General features: G+C 44.0%; 1 protein-coding gene across 1 annotated transcript in view; it reads right to left on the reverse strand.

Annotated features, from left to right (window-relative positions):
* The window catches only part of PITRM1 (pitrilysin metallopeptidase 1), a 354,406-nt gene that overhangs the window by 151,431 nt on the left and 179,480 nt on the right, over nt 1–23,495 (reverse strand). Inside the window, exons 16-20 of the mRNA XM_086941520.1 lie at nt 16,089–16,221; nt 11,984–12,104; nt 9,403–9,479; nt 1,720–1,885; nt 1,316–1,416 (exon numbers count right to left, since the gene is read on the reverse strand). Of these exons, the coding sequence (XP_086797646.1) occupies nt 1,316–1,416; nt 1,720–1,885; nt 9,403–9,479; nt 11,984–12,104; nt 16,089–16,221 (598 nt within the window). The remainder of the gene's footprint in view (nt 1–1,315; nt 1,417–1,719; nt 1,886–9,402; nt 9,480–11,983; nt 12,105–16,088; nt 16,222–23,495) is intronic.

Genomic DNA, 23,495 nt, shown 5'->3' on the forward strand with positions numbered 1-23,495 from the left:
AAGATCATAATCAGGCCTGAAGTTCTGCCTGGTCAGATCATTGTCATGGGGGAAAATATTGTGAAAGAGTACCTTAAAACTCCTCAGAGATGCTCACAGCACGCGAGTAAAGCCAAAGTGTTCTGGAAAAAGAAAATGGAGCTACACGAAAATGAGGACAGAGGACAAGGAACAGCAAAATTCTGGAAGAAAAAATATGGCAAACGTCCTATGTAGGAGATTATGAAGCATAATAAGTAGGATTAGAGTCACACGTAGGAGTGGGGAAAAGAAAATTGCACAAATGTTACAGGGTAACCATAGCTCTACTGACCAGCCATGGAATGAGTTTGCAGTTCCATTAATGACCAGCCATGGAATTAGTTTCCTGTTCCATTACTAAGTGTCCAGTATCCATCAGCTGAAAATAGGAGCAAACCAGGCCACAAAGTGCATGCAAGAACCATGAGGAGGCAGTCAAGGACACAAACGAAAGACCATGCAGGCATTGTTGGAATCATTATTTCAGTCAGTCTAAAATGTATGTAAATATGCAGGAATATGTTCTCATTTTTAAGCGAACAGGTCATACAATCTGTGGTAGGATGTACAATATGACAGTGAAAAGTCAAATAATACATTTTAGAAAATGACAAAAAAATAAAGAGCAGGGAAGAAAATTAAACTGTACTGAATATTTATCTGCAACATTCCTGAATGCCTGGTAACAGCAAGGTAACTAAAAAATATATGGTCTCTTTCCAAGTCTGCCCATCTCTTCAGGAATCCTTTTTTGAGTACTTATGTACACAACTGCCTCCTCTACAACAAACACCATAAGTAGTCAATTAGTAAACAGAGTTGGGCAGCTTCCCAATAAAGACATTATGCAAGTCAATATAGCTAAGCCCAACTTTGCACTCTGCTGAGCTACTAAAAAAATGAACGAGCACTTCAGTCTGTGCTTTCAGAGTAACCTTGTTAATAGCTTGCTCTGCGTCCTCGGCCTCAGTCACTCCTACTTGTTTCGGATGGTGACATATGACATGACAAACGGGGAGAAATTTGCAAAATGGCCAACCTATGAAAGGCATTAGGAAATCCCATTTCCTGTAGAGAAATATGTGCCACAGAATCAGACAATATCTACTTACTATCGTTTAGCATCACTGCTTTCTGGTACCAAAACCTAAGTGGCAGTGTTCATTATATGTTGGGGGTAAAAGGGCCAGGACTTGGGCTAACTTGGCTTTCAATTTCAAAACAACATATATAAATGGTCATCATTGCATTAATGTACTGGATATTTAAAAGGTATTGCTATATCTGCACTCACCTAATATGGTCACGGATTAATAAATGTTTCTTAATGCGAGATAACTTGCGTTGTATTGGGGAAATATCAGTCATTTCAGCTATCCTTTTCATCAGTTTCACCTGAACAGAGAAACATAAAAATTACAGCAGATAAAACATAGGCAAATTATTGACACGCCTTGTCTTCTACAGTCTCAATCTCTTTCCAAGATCTACATGTTGGTATCCTTTGGTCGTGTGCTTGAGGGACCTGGAACAAGGCTCAGAAAGCGGCTCACATTTTAGACTATTTATCCTAGTTATCTAATAAAAATAAATGGTTTAATCAACCCAGGAGTTTTTGCTAGATTTACTTCTTCTCTCTTGTGATTCCAGATAAAATACAAACTAGTTTTAAGTGCCTCTTCCTTCTTACTTCCTTACCTGCTCCATGCCACTAAAAGTTTCAATCAAGTCCCCTGCTGAGGTAAGTGTCTTGCTTGCTCGTATTGAGGCGTACAGGTGCCCACAGTCTGGTATCCCATTTGACAGTTCTTGAGCTGTCATTCTTATGAGGACTTTCAAATGTTCCTGATCATCAAAGCGGGGGCTGTGAATAAAGAAACGGAAACTCAATACAATAACCACATTTTGAGAACATAAGGCTTGTGTGGTTAGCTGAAATTGAGCAAAATCCTAAAAATGTACATCATGATGACAACACAGGTATGTCAAAATAGAGCACTACAAGGAGGAAGACCGTTCTTACAGACCCCCAGAGAAAATTATAATTATCTTAACACAAAACAGGCCATCAATGAAAAACCAAGTATTCATGCCTCAAATATATGTGGTTAAGAAAGTGCAGTGTTTCATTGAATAGAAAGGAAAATGCATTTTTATTATAGAGGTATGCGTGTTAAAATATTTATTTAATGCTTACAGTTACATACTTTTTTGTGTACATTTTTATATATCTCATTCACCTTTGATTTCTATCATGTAGGCTTTTATCTTCACTTGATATGTAAAACTAAATTCTAAGATCAATAATTGACACAGTAGTAGTTTATATGCATGTAGCCTACATAATCAAATAGATCCATGAAACACTGTCAAGAGGGAATGACTAATTGTACTCTGGATGGATGGCAACAGGAATTGCAAAAAATACTTTAGGAATGTAACAATGGTGCCTCTGACTATCGAGGGGACAGCGAGAGGAGTTTTAATAAGTCGAGGAATTACAATAAAACAATTCCACAAGTTAAGAACTCTTCATTGGGAGGTTTGTTTGGCCTGTCGAACCTAAGTGCTAATCTTGATCGGTTTGACCCAGCCATTGAAATTTCTTTATCTTCTAAGAGTATAGACGACTTTTGTACTGGCTAAATGAAGAAAATTGACTTGACAGTTTAGTTCATGTACTAGAAAAAGTTATGATCTACCTGCAGATTCTTCACTCTATTAATACAACCAGGAGCCAGACCGAATCCTGCAACTCTTCATAGCTCTCCTGTGCATGTAGGGGAGCTAGTTTAACTTCTGCACCAGAAAGGGCGTAGGGGGTGACATCACTGGAACTATATAGTACATAGCTGGGTGCACTGAAGTCTGTTGCCGGTCCATGTGTTTACAGACAGAGACTAGTAAAATCATGACAGTTAAGTGTAGTAACCAGACTTGAACAAGTTTTAAATCTGCAAAATTTACCCCAGGAAAATAATCATTGAAGAAAAGTAACTTTATGCTGCTGATTAAGTCTATCTGCAGATTTCTTGCCCATTGAACAAATGCTAAAGCAGTACCTCGTCCTAGGTGGTGGGTCTGAAGGAGTAGTCAGACAATGAAATCCTACATCACAGAACATGTGAAATGGCATCTCATCTCACTTCAGAATCCAAGCAACAATGTTTAGCAAAAATATAAAGAGGTGCCCATGTTGCTGCACAACAAATCTCAGCCACTGGGAAGCACTGGGTAGCCCTGATGTTGAGGATTCAGCTCTGGTGGAGTGAGATTCGATTCCCCTCAAGAGATTCCTTCTTGGCAAAGGCATAGCATATCTTCATTTTTTGTAGAGCATGGACAGCCGACACGTGTTTCGCCCCCTCTTGGCGATTTGCGCCGGGGCTTTCTCAAGGCTAATTTTACATTTATGGCGTAAATTATTTTGATTTCCAAATTTTTCAGTGTCCAAAATACAGTAAGTTCGATTTTCCAGGAGCAGAAATTCTTTTGTTAGGCTGTTGCCGTATTGGGTCCCTGCTCCTAGTCCTCCATCATCACGGTAGTTCTCGGGTTGAATCCCTGGCCCACAATAGCATATCTTCATGTAGAGAATGGTTCAGTGAGAAAGTCCTCTTCTGAACTGCCTTGTCCTTTTTGTTACCCAAAAACCCCACACAGAGATGGTAATTAGACAGTATATCCTTTAGGAGATAAATACAGTAACTGAATGCCCTAGGAGATAAATACAGTAACTGAATGTCCTCCATCACTGTAGTTCTCGGGTTGAATCCCTGGCCCACAATAGCATATCTTCATGTAGAGAATGGTTCAGTGAGAAAGTCCTCTTCTGAACTGCCTTGTCCTTTTTGTTGCCCACAAACCCCACACAGAGATGGTAATTAGACAGTATATCCTTTAGGAGATAAATACAGTAACTGAATGCCCTAGGAGATAAATACAACTGAATGTCCTCCATCACGGTAGTTCTCGGGTTGAATCCCTGGCCCACAATAGCATATCTTCATGTAGAGAATGGTTCAGTGAGAAAGTCCTCTTCTGAACTGCCTTGTCCTTTTTGTTGCCCACAAACCCCACACAGAGATGGTAATTAGACAGTATATCCTTTAGGAGATAAATACAGTAACTGAATGCCCTAGGAGATAAATACAGTAACTGAATGTCCTCCGTGGGTGGGACAGACCTCCACCCCCACCTCCTTAGTGGGACATTGTGAAGAGTAAAAGGAAGAAATGGTAATGGGCTGCCCCAGATGAAAAGGGCTCTCCACCTTAGAAAGGCAAGCTGCTCTGGTCCTTAGGACAAGTTTGTGAAAGGAGGGAGACTTCAGCTAACTGACGTGTATTGCTGAGGTAAGGGACTCAAGAAAGCAGTTTTAAAAGAAGATATCAGTGACAACTGCGAAGGAGCTCAAACAGAGTTGCCATTTTAATGGCAAGACAAGGTTGACATGGTTGACAAAACCCAATGGATATGACAAATGGTGTAGGTGGAAATGAGCCTAAGTCCCTTCAAGAACTTGATCATGATCAGGGATTTGAATAAGAAGGACTCATCCGACTGATAAGGTTGCAATGTAGGCACTTTTCACAACCCTGCTGCAATATACACAGAGTAAAACAGGGGTCCTCAAAAGGTCTACTTTCGGTTCCGCACAAAAGGAAGCAAACCTATTCCACCTACAAGAATGGATTGAGTTTGTGGAGGGGTGACAAGCTGACAATTATGATGTTGACCATCTTCAATGGCAGCTGGAAGGACCTCAAGCATCCCTGCTCAGCATCTAGGCATAATGGAGGAGACTCTGAAGACTGGTATAAAGAACCGGTCCCTTTTACTCTGATGGGAGGTCCAGCCGGCACAAGAGAGGTAGTTTTCTCAGGCCATCTGCTTACCACATCCTTCTTGGCCAATCCATGGGGATCAGAAAGGCTTAGGCCCGGTCCTGGTGAATCTTTTTTAAGACCAAGGAATCAAGGGTATGGGAAGAAATGTGTAATGAAGTGAAAACCTCAACTTGAACCGAATGCATCCCCAAGATTCCCAGCAATGGATAATTGGAAAATACAAACTCCGGGCAATGAGCGTCCTCACAAGTGGTGAAAAGATCCACCTGAGAAGCTCCACAGATCAAAGATGGTCGGTATCTCCTCTGGGTGGAGATGTCATTCATCGTTGACAAGGTGATGTCGACTGAGCCAGTCAGCCATGCTGCTTAAAAAGCTGGCCAGATGGTTGACGGCGAAACAGATTCCATGCAGACATGCCCAAGCCCAAAGCCTCAACATTTCCTGACAGAGAAGGAGAGATCCCACTCTTCTTTGACTTTTAAAATGCCACATTGCAGTCATATGGTCACTTAAGATCTGGACTTATACGAGGACATCTTTCAGGGCTAGGTAGTTTGCCCATAGTTTGAGCAGGTAAGTGTGAAGCATCTGCAGTTCTGAAGTTCAAAGGCTTTTGACCTTCAACTCCTCCAGCAGATATGCACAGCCATCCAAGGGTGGAAGTGTCCATCACCGCAGTGGATGCTGTGGGCAGAGGGTGAAAGTATATCCCTTGTGACAGTTGGTTTTCCACCAACCACTATCAAATATCCACTGCAGTGTCCTGAGAGAATGTGATTGTGTTGGACAGACCTACCTCATGCTGAAACCACTACAGACAAAGGCACGACAGAAGAGCCCTTATGTGACAGCATGTGTATAGAATCAGTAGGATGCAGAATGTCAGCAAACCTAGCACATATATAACCATCAAGACTGGAAATCTTTTCCTGTCCAGAAACAACGAAATCATATTCCCAGGATCCTGGATCCTTTAAGAAAATGAAGGCTTTTAAGGATGTTGTGTTGAGTACTGACCCTATCAATTGGAAACGCGGAGGGAACTCTAGGAAAGAAGTGTGTCTTTCCATCAGCATGCCCAAGTAAAACATTTTTATTGTTTTCAAGTGGTTTGACACCATCTGCAATAAACTGGCCTTGAGCAGCCGCACAAGTACAAAACAATGAAACCCCCCCGCATCTTTTCTGATGAGCTGCAACCACTGCCATCACTCTAGTGAAGACATGGAGGTGCCAATGTTAGTCTGAATGAGAGTACAGCGATGTGGTGGTGAACAGAACCTATCATGAAACGTAGGCCCCTTAGCGAGGTTACAGGACCAGTATGAAGAGCTCAACATACTGCAAGTCGAGGGACACCATTCTGTCTTATGCTACCACTTCCATAAGAACTTGAGCCGGGGACATCATCTTTAAATTTTCCTTGCACAGGAAAAGAATTCAATGTATAAGTAAGGGGCCTGTGCCACCATGTGCTCAGTCAGAGCAGGGACATGATCGCGAGGGGACCTGCTGCCAGGGTAAACAGCCACTTGGGCCTGTGTGCTGGACCCCGCACCCAACTAAAACCCCGCTGCTGTCCCCAGGGCTAGTGAAAGCCCCACTGCAGGAGTACAGGCTGCTGTACAGGAGTGCCACGCTACAGTGGAGGATGGTGGAAGCCTACCGCCCTGTCTTGATGAGTACCCACTGACTGCTGACCTTGCCCGGTAGTGCCTGCTGCTCTGCCACCTGGCCCCTGCCATGAAGAAGGAGTGCCATCCTAGGTCCCCGAGGCTGGTGGGACCTTGCGCCACGCGAGCGCTACACCTAAAAGCGCCTGGAGAAGAAGAGCGCTTACCTGATGGCCCAGGAGCACCTGTAACTGCGCCCAGAAAAAGGTGAGGAGCGCTATAAGCTGAGGGATAGTGAAGAAGAGCACTACCTCCTGTCCCAAGCTTGCCTGCTGTCTAGCGCTTGTGGAGTGCGGCGCTATACCTCAAGCCCTAGAGAAGAGGAGCTGAGGCCTATCTGGGTAATCGCTACCTGGAAAGTGCTGTGAAGCTTTAAGCGCTATAATCGCCTCTAAAAGCCTTATCATCCCCGTACGCTGTGCAGCTGCCAGAGACTGCCCTGTGCCTTCTGCCCCGTGGGGCTGCAAGAAGCGCTGTTGCCCCCTTTCTAGCGCTGTGCCCAGTGAACGTTGTGCCTTCTCATCGTTGTGTCTGAAATGCGATGTATATCGAACTCACCGCCGCAGCCCAGGTCTCATCCGTGTGCTCCTAGAAGCGCTGCCACCTCCGGGAGCGCTGCGGATATCACCACTGCAGCCGGGGTTGCTGGTGCTGCCCTGCGCCGCCTGGGAGTAATCCGGGGCCTGCAGTCACCGCAGCGGCCCTGGCGCTGGAGAGGACTCTGCTGCTGCCTTCACCATGGCGGCAGCCCCTGGAGCCAGGAGAGGGCTGCCGCAGTGCTGCAGTAGGCCACACTAGGCCCAAGAAGCCAAACCTGACCTGCCCACGGCAGCTCCCCCTTTCTTGCCGCGCCCCCAGCCAACCGCGCTGTGATTTTCGGCTGGCGCAGCACCTCCTGAGGGCCATGCCTGATTTGTCCCTATGAAGGAGGAAGCGTCCGGAGGCCCGGGACCAGCTGATACACCAGCGAGGGGGCGCAAGGAGAATGAGAGCCCGGACTCGCCCCGCCTGGAATCACCGGTGAGGAGCTGCGGGGAGCCCGCTAGCCTGCTCATTTCTGGAGCATGGCTGCCACCTCCTGCCATAGAATCCAAAATTGATTCTTTGACAGAAGGGAGGAGAAATCTAGGAGGAAACGCTAATTACCCGCTGCATATTTAAAAAGGAAGCTAAAGTGGCTTTCTGGGTAGTGAAGGGGGAGGATGAAGAGTATTATTGCAGGGATTATCCTTTGCCTTGGCGAAACAAGCGGTTTGACTATTGGACCAATTTGCTGTTGCTGTCAAAAGCAGAAGCCTTTTGCAAAGCTATGCCACTTCTGGAATTGTCTATAGTCCCAGAAACGTTACAAGGCCTTGTACCCAAAAAGACTGGTTCCGTCGAACAGAACGTCCACGAGGCTTCCCTCTAAACCACCAGGGAACGCGGTGGATCAGAGTCAAACGTGTCTCAAGGCTATAGAGAAACTCCTGGCCTTGGCCAAGGAATCCAGTCTTCAGGTCTGCTCTCTAATTTGATGTGAGGAATCTTTGTAGGCCCTCATCAAATCATGGAAGTGGTCCTTGAGGTGATCCAGAATATCTGGAACCACCAAGCTCACCATCTCCCATAAAGCATGTATGCATCTGGTGAGAAGGCAGGTCTCATTCACAGATTTAAAGGTAAAGCTCCTGGCCTCTAACTTTTTAGACTCCCTCAACTGTTGGGCTTTTGGGAAAACACTACAATTCTGCATTGTACAGGACAAAGCCACACCACAAAACTTTCTGGCAGGGTCCCGTGGTTTGGGGTTGTATGCCCTGGCGATATGCTGATTCACTGCTGTGACCGAGTTGGGCTGGTCCTATACTGATGGGCACAAGTAGAGAGTGACTGAAAGGCAAAAGAGGCTCCAATGCGGACGAGGCAGGCTCGAAGACTTCAGCCAATGAATCTGACCTGGTTTCCACTGTGTATGGGATAGTTTTAAGATTACTGCTCCTTTCCTCAGAGCTCCATGGAAAGAAGTCACTTCAGGAGGAGCAGGGCTTGCAGGAAATCCTTCCCACTAGCCTTCTTGAGAGCCAGGTAGTCTGCAGTGTCCAAGGAAGGCAGAGGCAGTAAATTAGTCACCTCACGGTCATCATTATCAGACTGGGTCAAGCATTTGAATAGGGTCCAAATCTGACCCAAAGATGACCGCCATAGTTTGCCAATAGATTTGCAGCAGTACTTGTGGAGGCTTTGAAAGTTCTTTGTCTCTGGCCTCTACTGGCAACCCCTGGACATCAGGAGAAAGAGCAAGCTGATAAGGGATCAAACCTGAATAGTGAGCATAAACTTGATAATATTTAATATTGAAGGTCATTTTAATATCTGTGGTACATTTTTGCAGTAGAAGCACACTGATTGGCATATCATTGATTTTCTTTAGTAAGGCATCTGCGAAGCAGCAAAGAAGTGATTGTTGTTCAGTTCAGTGGGATAAACGTATGGCTGCACTACATACTAAAGTAATTATGTTGCTGCTACTAATATCTATAAAAGCTATATGAATGGACCTAACGTTAAGTTATTTGACTATACTGTAAATTAGCCATTTTCCACTACTGACAATCTTTTGCATTAGAAATATTTTGTTCATTATAGTGAATTTTCCTTGGAAGGCTCCAGCCCATAACTAGGGGATAAAGTCTTCATCCAGATTTTCTGTTTAAGTACTGTCCTATGTGAACAATTCTTAGCATGGATTTTCAGTATTTTACTGTAGAAAACACACTAAAAATAGACCAGTTCAAAATGAAAAATACTACTAAAATGCAAGTTTTAACGTTACACTATAACAAATGTAAAATAAAAGATGAAGACAAACATACTTGTTAAATATTTCACTCCACAAATACATCATATCTGGCAGATTCCTATCCAGGCAACTTGATGTAAAGAGCACTCCCTAGACACAGAAAGAACCAAATGATAGGTCAAGATTGTTACTTTGTTGTTCCAAAGTACATGAGGCATGGTTGTTTATACAAGTGAACTATGGCAAATGTCATAAAATGTACCAAAAATCATTTCAACATGTAAGAAGTAACACCTGTACTCTTTTCAGCCATCCCCCTTTCAGTCAGAATCTCAGAGCCTTGTGCCATGGAAAAAAAGAAGATGGTAAAAACTAATCACTGATCCCCCAGCACCCAGGGCATGCGCTTGCATATTTACTGGACTCAGTGAATTAGCAGATTCGCCTGCACCCAGAGCATGCCCCTGCACATTTAATCAGTATTCCCAGCTTTCAATACTTTTCTCCAGTTGTACCAAAGGGCCCAGGCATGTAGGCTATGAGCAATAAGGAGGTTGTGGGTCAGTTGTAAAACTGAAGGGAGTAGGACTAAAAGTAAGTGCTACTACAATGTCTAAACTGTGATTAAATTCCATCTAAGCTTCCTTCAACATTATGAAAGTGGAGACTGACACTCTTGACTATTGCAAGAAGAAACTGTAGCAAGGTAAAAAATATCTATCTAAACATTTTCATAAATGGTCCACTAAAACTAGGAATCAGCTATAGATCTAACATACTACCTAGAGAAAGAGGAAACTGTTGAGCAGATGACTGCAATGCTTCTGCACTGACTTTAGGGGCAAAGAGGCTATAAGAAGAAGGGTAGTTTTGATAAACCATTATCAAAACACCTCAGAGGCAGCTCTGCCAGCCACAATGTTCTAAAAGTTTCAAACTCGGGCCTGATTTAGATATTTGCAGGATGGCTTACTCCATCACAAATGTGATGGATATCTTGTCCACCATATTACAAGTGCACTATATCCAATGGCACTTGTAACACGAAACACTGGCTACTCGTCATGTTTGAGACAGAGTAACCCGTCTGCCAAACTGTAACTCTAGTTTTAAGAGACCACATGAAGCAAATACATACCTGAAGGAACCGCCTTACGGATACAGAGGTAAGGGTCCGTTCCAGTACTGTCTAAGTAAAGAAAAGATCTCACATAACCTCATCGCTGCGGCGGCTATTCCGCCGCAGCGCTAAGGGAGCACGCCCATGCTGGTGACGGAACCACTCCGTCACCAGCCGCGGTTGAGCTGTGCTCATGACGGAGCGGTTCCGCCATGGCCCCGCCCACTTAATAGAACGCGCCGCGCAGGCGCGAAATCAGTGCAGCGCAGGCGGGCCATGACGGAACCGCTCTGACATCAGCACAGCGCCACCGCGGCTGATAACGGAGCGGTTCCGTCATCAGCACGGAAAGGGTTAAATTAAAAGAAGACAACACCTTTGGTAAGAAACATGCGACCTCATGACAACCTTGCTCTTAAGTGAATTGGGTTCTTTCGTCAGTATGGCTTGCAGTATATCCATCCTGTAAGCTCATGTAATTGCTAACAGCGGCATGTAGCAAGCTTTCATATTACAGGAGGCATCAATCAGTTGAGCCATACATTTAGGTACAACATTATGTTCACATTAACTTTCTGATTCGAGGAACACATAACCATCTGGATAACATAACACCCTCAACATAACACCACTATGTGGGAAATAAAAACATAAACAAGACATGCCTACGTGCTACCACCAAGTTTTAAACAAATTTTGTAAAATGTTTGCCCCAGAAATACTGGATTATAGTAATACAAGACAATAGTTTCAGGAGTCATTTGTATTCTCTCAAATGGCCTCAGTAAATTTTGAACACGCGGTATTACTTGATACTTTCAAACCAAATAATCTTATATTTTTACAAAGCTGCTTGACATGCGCTAATGCTAGGTATGTGCTATTGCATATGCCATTCTAATTTCTTTTAAACTGAAAAAATAACCTATGGCCATTTGCAAAGTATATCCTGCCTAACTAGTTTCTGGTCCACCCACTTCCATCATCTGCATTCGCAGTTAGCGCACAACAAGCTCATAGCACAATTTACCTCCATCTAATGGTGTTTTAGCATATTTGCCAGCTAGCATGAAACAATATTAAATGGTGAGGGCTTTTACTCACATGGTTATATAAAGGGATACCTGTGGTAACTGACAAAGAAGCTTGCTCGTGAAAGTTAGGCTGCTAACATTCAATGTTTGCCTTTTTTAGCTGCCATTCAACAACATTAAAATTTAGCAGGTTCCTGCTTCTGTTCAAGGAACACAAGTATCTAAGTTGAAATCAGTGGAGCGCACAATCATTCTTTCATTGACTTCCTTTTATGTAGAATAAAGCAAAAGAAGCCTATCTTGCAAAACATTTGAGGATGCTGGCAAGTCGACAAGCAAAATACATTATTTTTTGCAGATGGATGGCCAGCACGGTTCTGCAGAGTTTACAGATTTGTTCTGTGTGCAGATTGTGCAAAAAAACACCCAGAACACCTTTTAAAAATGTATATAAACTTGCTCTACACTAAAAAAAGCTTATTTTGCAGTTTCAACTTTACCTGTTCATAAGAATCAATGTTTGACTCATCAGGGATGATCTGTGGGGTGACAGACATTCCACCAGTAGTCAGCTCCATCTGTTGTGACTGTTCCCTGTAATCATAAGCACCACACCCCATCCTGTAAGGAAAGAAACACAAGCTTCATTAAGACAGGTGTACTCTATTTTACATGACTGACATTACATAGCACTTGAATTTGAATGGTAGATGTAAACAAAGTTGGGGTATGCAAACCGTGTTATTAAGTCAAGATACTGGAGATGGTCGGAATAAGGTCAATACGTACCTCGTCTTGGCGGCTCACAGCTGTACTGCTGATGATGGGGCGTTTTTAGATTCCAGGGGCTTGATTATATCTAGTGATGTGAGAGATGGAGACATGGAGTGGAACCTGAGGCAATGTGAGGCAAAACTGATTTGTCATCTGAGATCAGTGGATTTTTGGTTAAACAAGGAAAACAAATTTGTAGTTGGCAATAGAAGTATAGTTTACCATTTTGACACCTGCCAAGATAATTGACGGACCTAGAGTCCATATGGTTGCTAAAAGGTTGAGATAATATTCATGATATTTTGTTTTTTTATGAAACGTGTATGGAATTTTATAGTTAACACTTGAAAGGCTCCTGTGAAAAAGAGATATAGCTAGAGTCTTTTAGATTTCATACTGAGATTTTGTACTAGGAAGTATCAAATATATATAATTAACAAAGGTTGATTTGTACATAATGACAGTTGTAATACTGGCAAGATGTACATCTTTGGCCAAAATGGTTATTTTGAATGCCAGTTGTTATCAAATCAGGTTAAGTTATTGGTCAATAGAGGATCAACTTTGGCAAAAACTTTTACGTTTAACATTTTTAATGACTGATATTTTTTCCAGTTTTTGTGTTAAAATAGCTATAGTAATATTTGTATGTGTATAGAAAACTATGTAATGGATGGCAGAAGAGTTATATTCACCCCGTCAGAGGTGGTTGCAATAATTTTAAATTTGCAATTTTCTAGCATAGGTGGATACATGAAATGCAAAGAAGTGATTGTTTAGAATTAGGTTACAGCTGTATCAAGAACATACCATTTAAAGATGGCTAACACCTTTCTAGGCTTGGTGACCACATTAGGTAATGCCGTGTGGCATAGGCAGATTTTCATCGTAGAAAATGTATATAATGCTACGTGGCATAATCCAACCAATTCTGGTTGTAAAGAGAATTACAAAATATGTTTATGTATCATGCTAACTTCGTAGTTCTTTCTTGGATTTCTCTGAAGTAGGTACTTTGCTATAATAATTTCTCAAGTGACTAGTCCTATGATGGCAGACATGTTCTGAATTGTAAGCATTTACACTCAGGCTTTCAAAATGGCCAACTGATCCATACATATGAGCTGGGGAGTCTATGACGCAGTGTTTTGACCAAGGTTGGATGTAAAATATATTTTATGTTGACTACACTTGAGCGGCACTTCTGGGATAGTGCGCATTTAAAAACCACAATATCAACCTGGTGCCCATTTGAAACACGCCATGTTGATGAAATAACATTCCAGCTGGCTTCCAACAAAGGTACTAAATTGTATAATATATGCAAGAGTTCGTATACTTAGATTGAGCTCTAAATTATAATTTAGGGAGGGGGGGCGCACAGGACCAGATAGCATGGTTACTTTTGTTTTGATTATGATTTTTGTCATGATGTATTCTGAGTGAGCTATATGTATTTGTTCTAATCAGTACAAGATTGGGTATTTGATATCAAGTATTTGTACAATTTCTCTTTGACTTGCGATTGATGGATAAGGAGAAGTTCCAATTAATTGCACTTAACCTGGTATTATGTGGTTAAATTAGTTCATTGTGGTTTCGGGTTATTTAAAACAAATTGAATATGACGCTTCGTTTTCAGATGTGTCATTTAGCTTGCTTTGGATGTGACATGATAGTATGGTTTGGTAATGAAATACATGCCAGTTAATCAAACGGATCTTAGATTGTGAGGTATTGGCATGTAGTAATAGTAAATTAAACTAAGAGGTTTTATTGCTACAAGATGGGAATAAATGGATGTTTTGCCATTTTGGGATAAGTTTTCTTTATTTTTAGGGACTCGTGCTTTTGGATATTAATATCAAAAGGTGCTGATGTACTAATCTTTAAAAGGTGCGCAGTAGTTGTCCAAAAATCAGAGAGGTATGCGAAGTCGAAGAAGATGTTTTACTTTTTTATGAACCATTATTTCTGGCAATATTTAGGGCCAGATTTCGATCTCGCTTGGAAAGCCCTACGGCAGAAGCGCTCCCGTAGAGCTTTCCGACCTACTCGTGCTCCTGGGCTCCGAGCGACAGAGTATGATGCGCTGCAGCGCTGACGGACTACGGTCGCTCAGAGCCCCATAGAGGTCTATGGGAGCCTGGTGTACGTTGCGTACATAGGCTCCAAAAGACAAAAAAATGCACGTCTCGGACAAGGGCATTCCCCTGTCGCAGGGACGCCTTGATCATGCCCACACTGTGCATGTATGTGTAGGGGGGACACCCTTGGGACTCCCCCCCAGTAAGCGAGTCGTAGGGCCCCGGGTGAAAGAAGGCCCATTACGGACCCTCAAAGTCCGCTTCCCAGAGCTTTTTCAAATCTGAGGGTCCGAGTCGATCCGGCTGCTTGACGCGCGCATTGTACTTGGCCGCTCAGGAATCGGACCCATTGCGCGGTGTGTTTATAAAGTCGGAGTCATCCGGGCGGCGTCGCAGGCGGGTTCGGGTTGGTCAGAGCGCGAGGCTATCCTCGCATCGTTCTTGCACGCTCGTAAAGCGGTAGGAGTCGTCCGGAAATCGTGCGTACGAGACAGTCACTCCAGATGGTTGCCGTCAGAAGCTCCTCCGACCGAGATTGGAATCAGCCCCTAAGTGTTATGATTTATTTACAGGGAACTTTCAAACTTGTGAAATGCATTAAAATATGTGAGATCATGAGAACAGATTGATTTTGCAGTGTTTCATTAAGGTAAGACATGCTTTTTGTGGCCTTCCTAAAAATGTGTTTGCCGTTGGAAGTAAACTGATCTTCGAGATAATGTTTCAGACTGAGACATGAAATCTAAATGACTGTTTTCTTGTATGAGAGTGCAATATTTTCCTTCTCAGAGTTTAATTACTTATGGTATGGGAATTTAAGCATGTTAAATGTTAATGGTGCAATTGTTAAAAAAATTAATATCGAAGTCCTGACAGAAGTGGTAGGCCAACCTCTCTATACTACTGGCATTTGATTCAAAACAATTATTTTTTCTTGTTTGAGATTGAATGCGATACAGGTGTAAATTTGTCCTAAGCACATTAGGGTGATAAATGACTAATTTTACATGACTTGTGTCATATATTGTGGTATTCCTCCATAGTGGTGATGTACCTTTACAGGATGATAATTTAGAGTTGCGTCAAGAGGCACTTTTAATGATCAAATTATCTTTAAACTGTGTTTGTAAATATGTTTTTCTAGTATATTTGTAGAAACATATTGAGTGTTCTGGACCGGTGGCAATTCAGAATTGTGTTGTTGAATATGTATGAATGGACCTCATTACTAATTAGGTTTCCCTTTCCATTAGTCTTCTTTGATGCAGTTCATTAGCTCTTCGGAGTTTGGTACAGTTAACTCTGGAAAGTAGAGCACCCACTTTTGTGGAACGACTTAGTGTGCAGCAACACATATCACAACCATCGAAAACAATAGTTCTTTCTACATATTTACAATCAAGACAACAGCATAGATCATTAGGTGTACACATGAGCACTTCTAAATAATCAAAAGCTAAGCAAGTTATGCCCAGGTGGTCTTTCATTACTAGCTTGTAGTTTATTATTTTACAGTGGAAAGCGCACATATTTTTATTTCCCATCTTCCTGCCACAATCTCTAGTTCTACAAATGCACTATGCAGCTGAGAGGCACAAACTAATCCATACTCTCTCATGAGAAACTAAATGTGGTAAATGAAAAAGGAATCATAGTAGTTAAAATAGATTCAAAACAGAGTGTTACAAACTAGTCATATAATTAAAAATTATATCTATTGAATTTAATTAGCTGATGAACTTACTTGGTTATGATGTTGCAGAAGAGAGGCACATATGGTTTTAGTTCTTCAGGAAGGAAATTCAAACTGCAAATAGCTCTGAAGTACACCATGCCATTAGTAGGCTGAGAACAGTACTGGACAGGCACGTCACCAGCTACAGGTAACCAATAACAGAAAAAAGAAATATGGATTTATTTACGCTACACTGTTATCCAGATGAAATATTACTCATGGTAGTATAAACAAAATGTTTGATATTTGTGAAACTTCTTGGTGCTGCGAAGGTTGAAGGAGCGGTGACACCAACAGATGGTTTGGTAGTCAGTCAGTTCAAACTTTATTCGGCTAATTAAAAAAATTGCCATAAAGGTACATACAAAATAATTAAAAACGTCATAAGATAACAGAATACAAATTAAGTGAACAGTTCAGAATAGCACATAGTTCTAGTACATAATTTACTAATTCCCACAACCAGTACAATCTAATACATAATACTCTTCGCCAAGTAGATAGCCTTCAGAATAAAAACAGTGACATTAAAACCACACTAGATGGTCATTTAAACATTACAAAACACGCAAGGCCACTTTGTGTTTCCTAATATTCTGCACAGCAAAAATTGGTTTAAGATTGTAACACCTATAGCCACAATAAAAGCTACAAAATAGTATAAAGTGCATTGTGCTCTGCTGACTTACACCATCACATGGGCAAGGGATCGACTCCGGTAGACAACTTCACTCAGGTGAAAACTACCAGGTGGTGCAAAATGCCAAGCCAGGACCTTCACATATTGAGGTGGATTATTGGTAACTCTGGACAAATAGTATTAGTATCCATACTCCAAAGAAAGACATATACAGGCAGACTGTTGATTTCTTCAGTTACAAACTCCTTCTAAGATCCACCTTATGCCTAATAAAACTAACTTTAATCTGATTCTTGGTAAGAATCAGGACCTTAAACGGATTGTCCCACACCGACAGTTTAAAAAGGGTGCTAACAGAAGAATTAAAATACGACAACCACAAAATGCGTAAGGCATTATCGAGGGTTAAGAATTCTAAAACAATCGATTTAGTAAAACTAGTCCTAGCTATTGGTCAGATCGAAAACCAAAAGGACCACAGGTTTACCCACAAGGAGATCCTCCAAGTATTGTAATCCAAGCTCTTGGTGGACAATACAATAAGAAGCAGATGTGGGTAAACAAAGTACTCATTTGATAAAACTGTTTTTCTCAAGTTGAAATTGCTTACTAGAGGTATACTGCCAATGGTCGGCCCAGTAGGTAGCAGTAACCGCCCATCTAGCCTTATACAACTATACCATTTCTTTAATTGTCCAGCTACCCAACTTAGATTAAAACTTAAAAATTCTATTGGTATTTCTGGCCATTTTAAATTTAACATTAAGAACATGTTGGGTCTAGCAGCCACTGCGCGTAAATAAGAACCCCAAATAAAAGAAAGTGTTTACACCAACAATAGGCCTATTATCAATAAAGAAAGATCTACATTTTTGGGTGTTTGTGCCCACAGTTCATTGTGATCGTTTTAGATTTATTAATCACCATACTCTTTGAGGCCATGAAGTCCCCAAAGGAACCCAGAAATTTCTGTAGGCCAACCAGGGTCCTAGATAACACAGCATCATCAGCATTTAACACTGGTATAGGACATCCAGCAACGCAAGGAGTATTGGCTTGTATGACCTGTAAAAAAGTACTACCCCATTAATTAAAAGGGAAAATAATAATGGAGCCAAATACAACCCTGTTGAATGCCTAACTTCACTTTGAAAGTGGCCCATAGCAAGCTTTACTAGATAGTTTCAAGTACAGAATTGCAAATACAGAATTGCAAGAAAATTAACAATTGCTACTGGAGAACTAAGGGAAGTCAATATTGGCCATAAAAGAGTGGTCAACTAGATCAAATGCGCTACTTAGATCCGCAAAGCAAAGGTAAAGGGATCCAGACTTGGCCTGTGTGAGAAGCTGGGTTTCGGTTGTAGTAATCCCCCCAATTTTTGCCAGACTACTGATGAAGTTTGCCTTAATGGGCCCTGGGTCCGTGCCAATCAGGTTCCCAAGTCCTGTGTTTTTTCCCCAAAACTGTACCTTGTACACCTAATTGGCACTCTCTGGCCACAGGTCAGCCCCTGGTAAATGGTACCACAGGTACCCAGGGAACTGTGAACAGAGAAGGCCTCTAAAGGCTGCAGTACTTATTTTGCCACCCTTAGAGTTCAGGTACCTTTACACACACACACTGCCTTTGCAAGCTGCATGTTTTGGTGCAACATAAAGTGAAGAGTCTACATGACACAGCCATGCCTACAGATCACTGCCCTGAAATGGAGAAGGTTGTGCTTCTCTGCAATTTTGCTAATCCCTGGAAGGAGCGAAATGGGTAGATAGATCTTAGGTGGAGCGGAGTCTCTGGGCGACCCACTTTTTACAATTGCTGAAGAGGCCTGGAATGTTTCCCAATCCATCAAAGGGAAGGCCTTTAAAGTAAGTTCTCTACTCCATAGGCTGAAGTCTTCTGGGCGAAGACTGGTCTTACAGTCGACCGAGGCAAAGGAGCCATAAATAGTGAGCATTTTATTATAAAATTAGTCTGCAATTTCTTTGCAGCGTTGGTCCGTTGCTTTAAGAGTATCAGGGGTGGAAGGAGCTTTAAATAATTTTTTTTTATAATACGAAAAGCTTCACGAGGGGAGTTAACTGCCAAAGAGATTTTTTCCTCAAAGTAGGAGGTCTGAGCTTTGCGCCGCCCACCTCCTCTTTCCATTTATGACAGATGCACCTACGCGCAGGGTCCACGCGCAGCGGACGCGCCCCATGCGCGCCAAAGGTAAGCCCGTCTACGCCCGTACGCGCCTGGCCCACGCCCAGCGCCAGACCCCCTGGCCCCCGCAAACCGCACTCCCCCCGCATAACGTATGCCGTCTCCACCCTCCTAGCCCTCAACCCTGGACGCACCCCACAATGTTGCATAGCTGCCCCAGGACACACCCACGGACCCTTCGCCTGCCACTCCTGCAAGTTCGCCTGCATCAGGTCCCTCACCAAACCCTCTAACCCCAAACACAGCTCCGACTCTATCCACCTGAAGTGTATCTTGCTGAACACCCGCTTGGTCCACAGACACGCCACTGAACTCTGGGACCTACTCGACACTGCTTCACCGGACATCGCCTTCCTCACAGAAACCTGGATGAACGCATCATCAGCACCCGACATCGCCATAGCCATCCCGGACGCTCCTTCGATCACACCACAACTCTCCATTGGACGGACCACAGCTGCGTTCACTTCAGCTACAAAATTACCACGATCCACAACCCCCCACAACCTATTCCTCGAAGAAACTGGAACAAAATCACCACCGACCAACTCCTCACTTCGCTCAACCAAAACCCTCCCGCCCTCATCGGACCCAAACGAGGCTGCCACCAAACTCAAACAATGGATCACTCACAGCATTGACGAATTAGCATCCTTGAAAAACAACCAGATCAAACAAGGTAACAAAAAGGCCCCCTGGTTCAAAAATGACCTTAAAAAATCCAAGAAACTATGCCGTACTCTCGAAAAAACATGGAGAAAAAACCCAACCACTGACAACCTGACCACCTTCAAGGCAGCCACCGCAAACACCACCAACTGATCCGAACCACCAAGAAATCAGCATTCAAGGATCGACTCGAAAACAATGCCCATAACAGCAAGGAACTATTCAACATCGTCAAAGAATTTACCAACCCCACTGCAGCCTCAAACAACATCACTCCCTCCCAAGAACTCTGCGATTCGTTATCCTCCTTCTACAACAAAATAGCCGACATACATAACAGCTTTGAGAACACTTCTAAAGAACAGTCCACTCCACCCACCTCCGAACCTAAACCGCCCTTTAACAACCTTAGTGCCTGGAACCCAATCTCCACTGAAGACACCATCCGCCTAATGTACTCCATCCATTCTGGTTCACCAACCGACCCCTGTCCCCACCACATCTTCAACAAACCAGACTCCATCATCGCACCCCATCTCCGTGACATCATCAACTGCTCCTTCAACTCCGCTACCTTCCCAGAAAGCTGGAAACACGCCGAACTCAGCGCCCTCCTGAAGAAACCTACAGCAGACCCCTCTGAACTTAAGAACTACCGCCCCATCTCCCTCCTCCCATTCCCTGCCAAAGTCATCGAGAAAGCCGTCAATAACCAGCTCGCCGCCTTCCTGAATCCAACCATTCCCTCGACTCCTCTCAATCTGGCTTTCGAGCCAAACACAGCACCGAAACCGCCCTCATTGCAGCGACAGATGACATCCGAACACTACTGGACAACGGAGAAACTGTTGTCCGCATCCTACTAGACCTCTCCGCCGCCTTCGACACAGTCTGTCACAGCACCCTCATACAACGCCTCAGTAACTCCAGCATACAAGGAAAAGCCTTGGACTGGATCATCTCGTTCCTCGCCAGGAGAACCCAGAGAGTCCGACTTCCCCCATTCAAATCAGAGGCCACCAAAGTCATCTGCGGAGTACCACAAGGTTCATCTCTCAGTCCCACCCTCTTCAACGTCTACATGAGTCCCATCGCATCCATCGCGCGCCAACACAACCTTAACATCATCTCTTACGCTGACGACGCCCAGCTGATCCTTTCCCTCACCAAAGACCCTAACACCACCAAAACCAACCTTCACGAAGGCATGAAAGAAGTAGCCGAATGGATGAAAAACAGTCGACTAAAACTTAACTCAGACAAAACGGAAGTCCTCATCCTAGGATCATCTCCCTCCGCCTGGGACGAATCATGGTGGCCATCGGCTCTGGGCACAGCACCTATACCCACAGACCACGCACGTAACCTTGGCTTCATCCTAGACTCCTCACTCTCGATGACCAGACAAGTCAACGCAGTCTCATCCTCTTGCTTCAACGTACTTCGCATGCTCAAAAAAATCTTCTGTTGGATCCCCTCCAAGACTAGAAAGACTGTCACCCACGCACTGGTCACCAGCCGACTGGACTATGGAAACACCCTCTACGCCGGAATCACAGCCAAATTACAGAAAAAACTCCAACGCATCCAAAACGCATCAGCCAGACTCATCTTGGACATCCCTCGCCAAGATCACATTACCGGTCACCTCAGAGACCTCCACTGGCTCCCCGTCAACAAGAGAATAACGTTCCGTCTCCTCACCCACGCAAACAAGGCCCTCTACAAACTAGGATCCGAATGCCTCAACACACGACTGTCCTTCTACATACCCAACCCCCAACTAAGATCCTCCAACCAAGCCCACGCCGCAGTTCCACGCATCTATAGATCCACCATGGGAGGAAGATCTTTCTCCTACCTGGCGGCCAAGACCTGGAATTCTCTCCCCACCCACCTCCGCCTTACACAGAACCACATCTCCTTCAGAAAGTAACTTAAAACATGGCTATTCGGTAAATAATTCACCCCTCCCACAAGCGCCATGAGACCCTCTGGGTGAGTAGTGCGCTATACAAATTCCTGAACTTGAACTTGGATTTCAGTCTTATAGTTTTTTATGGCATCACTATACTCCCTTTTCTTGCTAGGAGAAAAATCCTTTCTCCAGCGTGTCTCTGTTTTTTTGCAGATCTGCTTTAGCTCTCGGAGTTTAGGGGTGTACCAGGCCGTTCTGCTCGCCCCTTTATGCATCTAAATAGATTTCTTCGGGAGGACCTGGTCTAGTGACCCCACAGTCGACCTGTTAAATTGATAGTTAGCCACAATTGGATCAGTGTCAGGGGATTGCTTGGAATTTTCCAATACAGGTACCCACTTGTCTAGAGAGCGTTTCGGCTAGCAGCGAGTCAGAATTTGCACTGGCCAGATAGGAGGGGGTGACATAGTTGGGAGGCCAACAGAAAGGAATTAGAAAATGATCTGACCAATAGGGATTGGTTCCTGGTCGAGTAACTCCACCAAATTGGAAAATAAAGGATCAAGGAGATGTCCTTTCAAGTGTGTTGCGTGTACAACATTCTATGTGAGCTGAAGGGCCGCAGGATCATGGGAAAGCTCAATTGCGTTTGTCGAAGCAGGGTCATCAAAGTGCAAGTTAAGATCGCCCAGGAGAGTGAAATTCGAGGCAGGGCCTGCAAGATTGGCAGCTATTTCTGGTAGTAATTTGCATAATTGACTCATAGATCCAGGGGGACAGTAAATTCGAATGCCTGAGAGGGAGAGCGCAGGTGTAAATCCGATAGAGAAGTGGAGGTTCTCACAGTCAGGGAGAGGGCTCCCGAAAGTCCGACAGTTGAAGTGGCTTTTATAGATGATAGCAATGCCACCTCCTTTACCTACAGCCCTATCCAACCTCTGTTACGTAATCTGGATGGAGGGCTTGGACGAGCTCGCATTCATCCAGGTTTCTGTGAGAAACATTTCATCAGGGCTTTCGTCCATTAACAGCATGAACAGCTCTGCTGCATGTTTAGGCATTGATCTGCAACTAAGCAAGAGCAGTTTAAAGTGTCTATCAAACGGCCGTATCGTGGGAGAGACACAGAAGGCGACCGGAGCCTAAATGGACAATGCGCACAGCCAGTGATTAGGCTACCGGGGTTAATGGAATGAGCACAGTTCGAATCTGATGCCAAGTTAAGCTGTTTTAACTGATCAGCGCTATGGCTATACCTATCTGGATATAAAGAGGCTGGGGTCGGGCCCCGTACCCCGTCCGGGCGTGGACTGGCCTGCCTTTGGCGCGCCCACTGAGCAGTCGCGTCATCGGGCTCTTTAAAATATGTCTGTGCCCCCTTCACGCCAAGTATGACTCGAAGCAGCTTCAGTAACCACAGCAGGCTCTTTGTCTCTCGCGTTGAGCGATGTCTCGCCGATGACACCATTGTGCCGCCTTCGATGTTGACCGCCCCTGCGGTGAGATGCTGGAGGACTCTCGCCTCTGTGATGGAGTCTTCGACGTCAGTGTTTGTGGTCGACCCTCCTCGGCCCAGGAATGTGTCTTAGACGTCGGCCGTCTATGATCTTTCTTCGACGTCTACTTCTTCTATGCAGACTTCTTCGAAGTCGACTTCTTCGCCGGCAGTGGTGATTTTGAAGCTGTCAGTCTACAGGCTTGCAGCAGAGGCTTCGCGCCGAACCTCTCAATGCCGACCTTTGTGAGGGAGGCAGAGATCTAGAAGTTGACAAGTGTGTCAACATCGACGGGTGCTTCGCCGATGACGGAGGTCGTTAGTGCTCAGCATACTTCGAGCCCGAAGTAACTTGCCTCAACGTCGACTTACTTCTCGGCGACAGAGGCTCTTGACGTCTCGACAGCAATCTGTCTCTCAACTGCGACAAATGCCTTGCCTGCTTTCTCAACGTTTATCTTGACGCCAATGGCAAACATTCAGGGATC

The sequence above is a fragment of the Lissotriton vulgaris genome, chromosome 10, assembly GCF_964263255.1.
Source record: "Lissotriton vulgaris chromosome 10, aLisVul1.2, whole genome shotgun sequence".
In the NCBI taxonomy this organism is placed as follows: Eukaryota; Metazoa; Chordata; class Amphibia; order Caudata; family Salamandridae; genus Lissotriton; species Lissotriton vulgaris.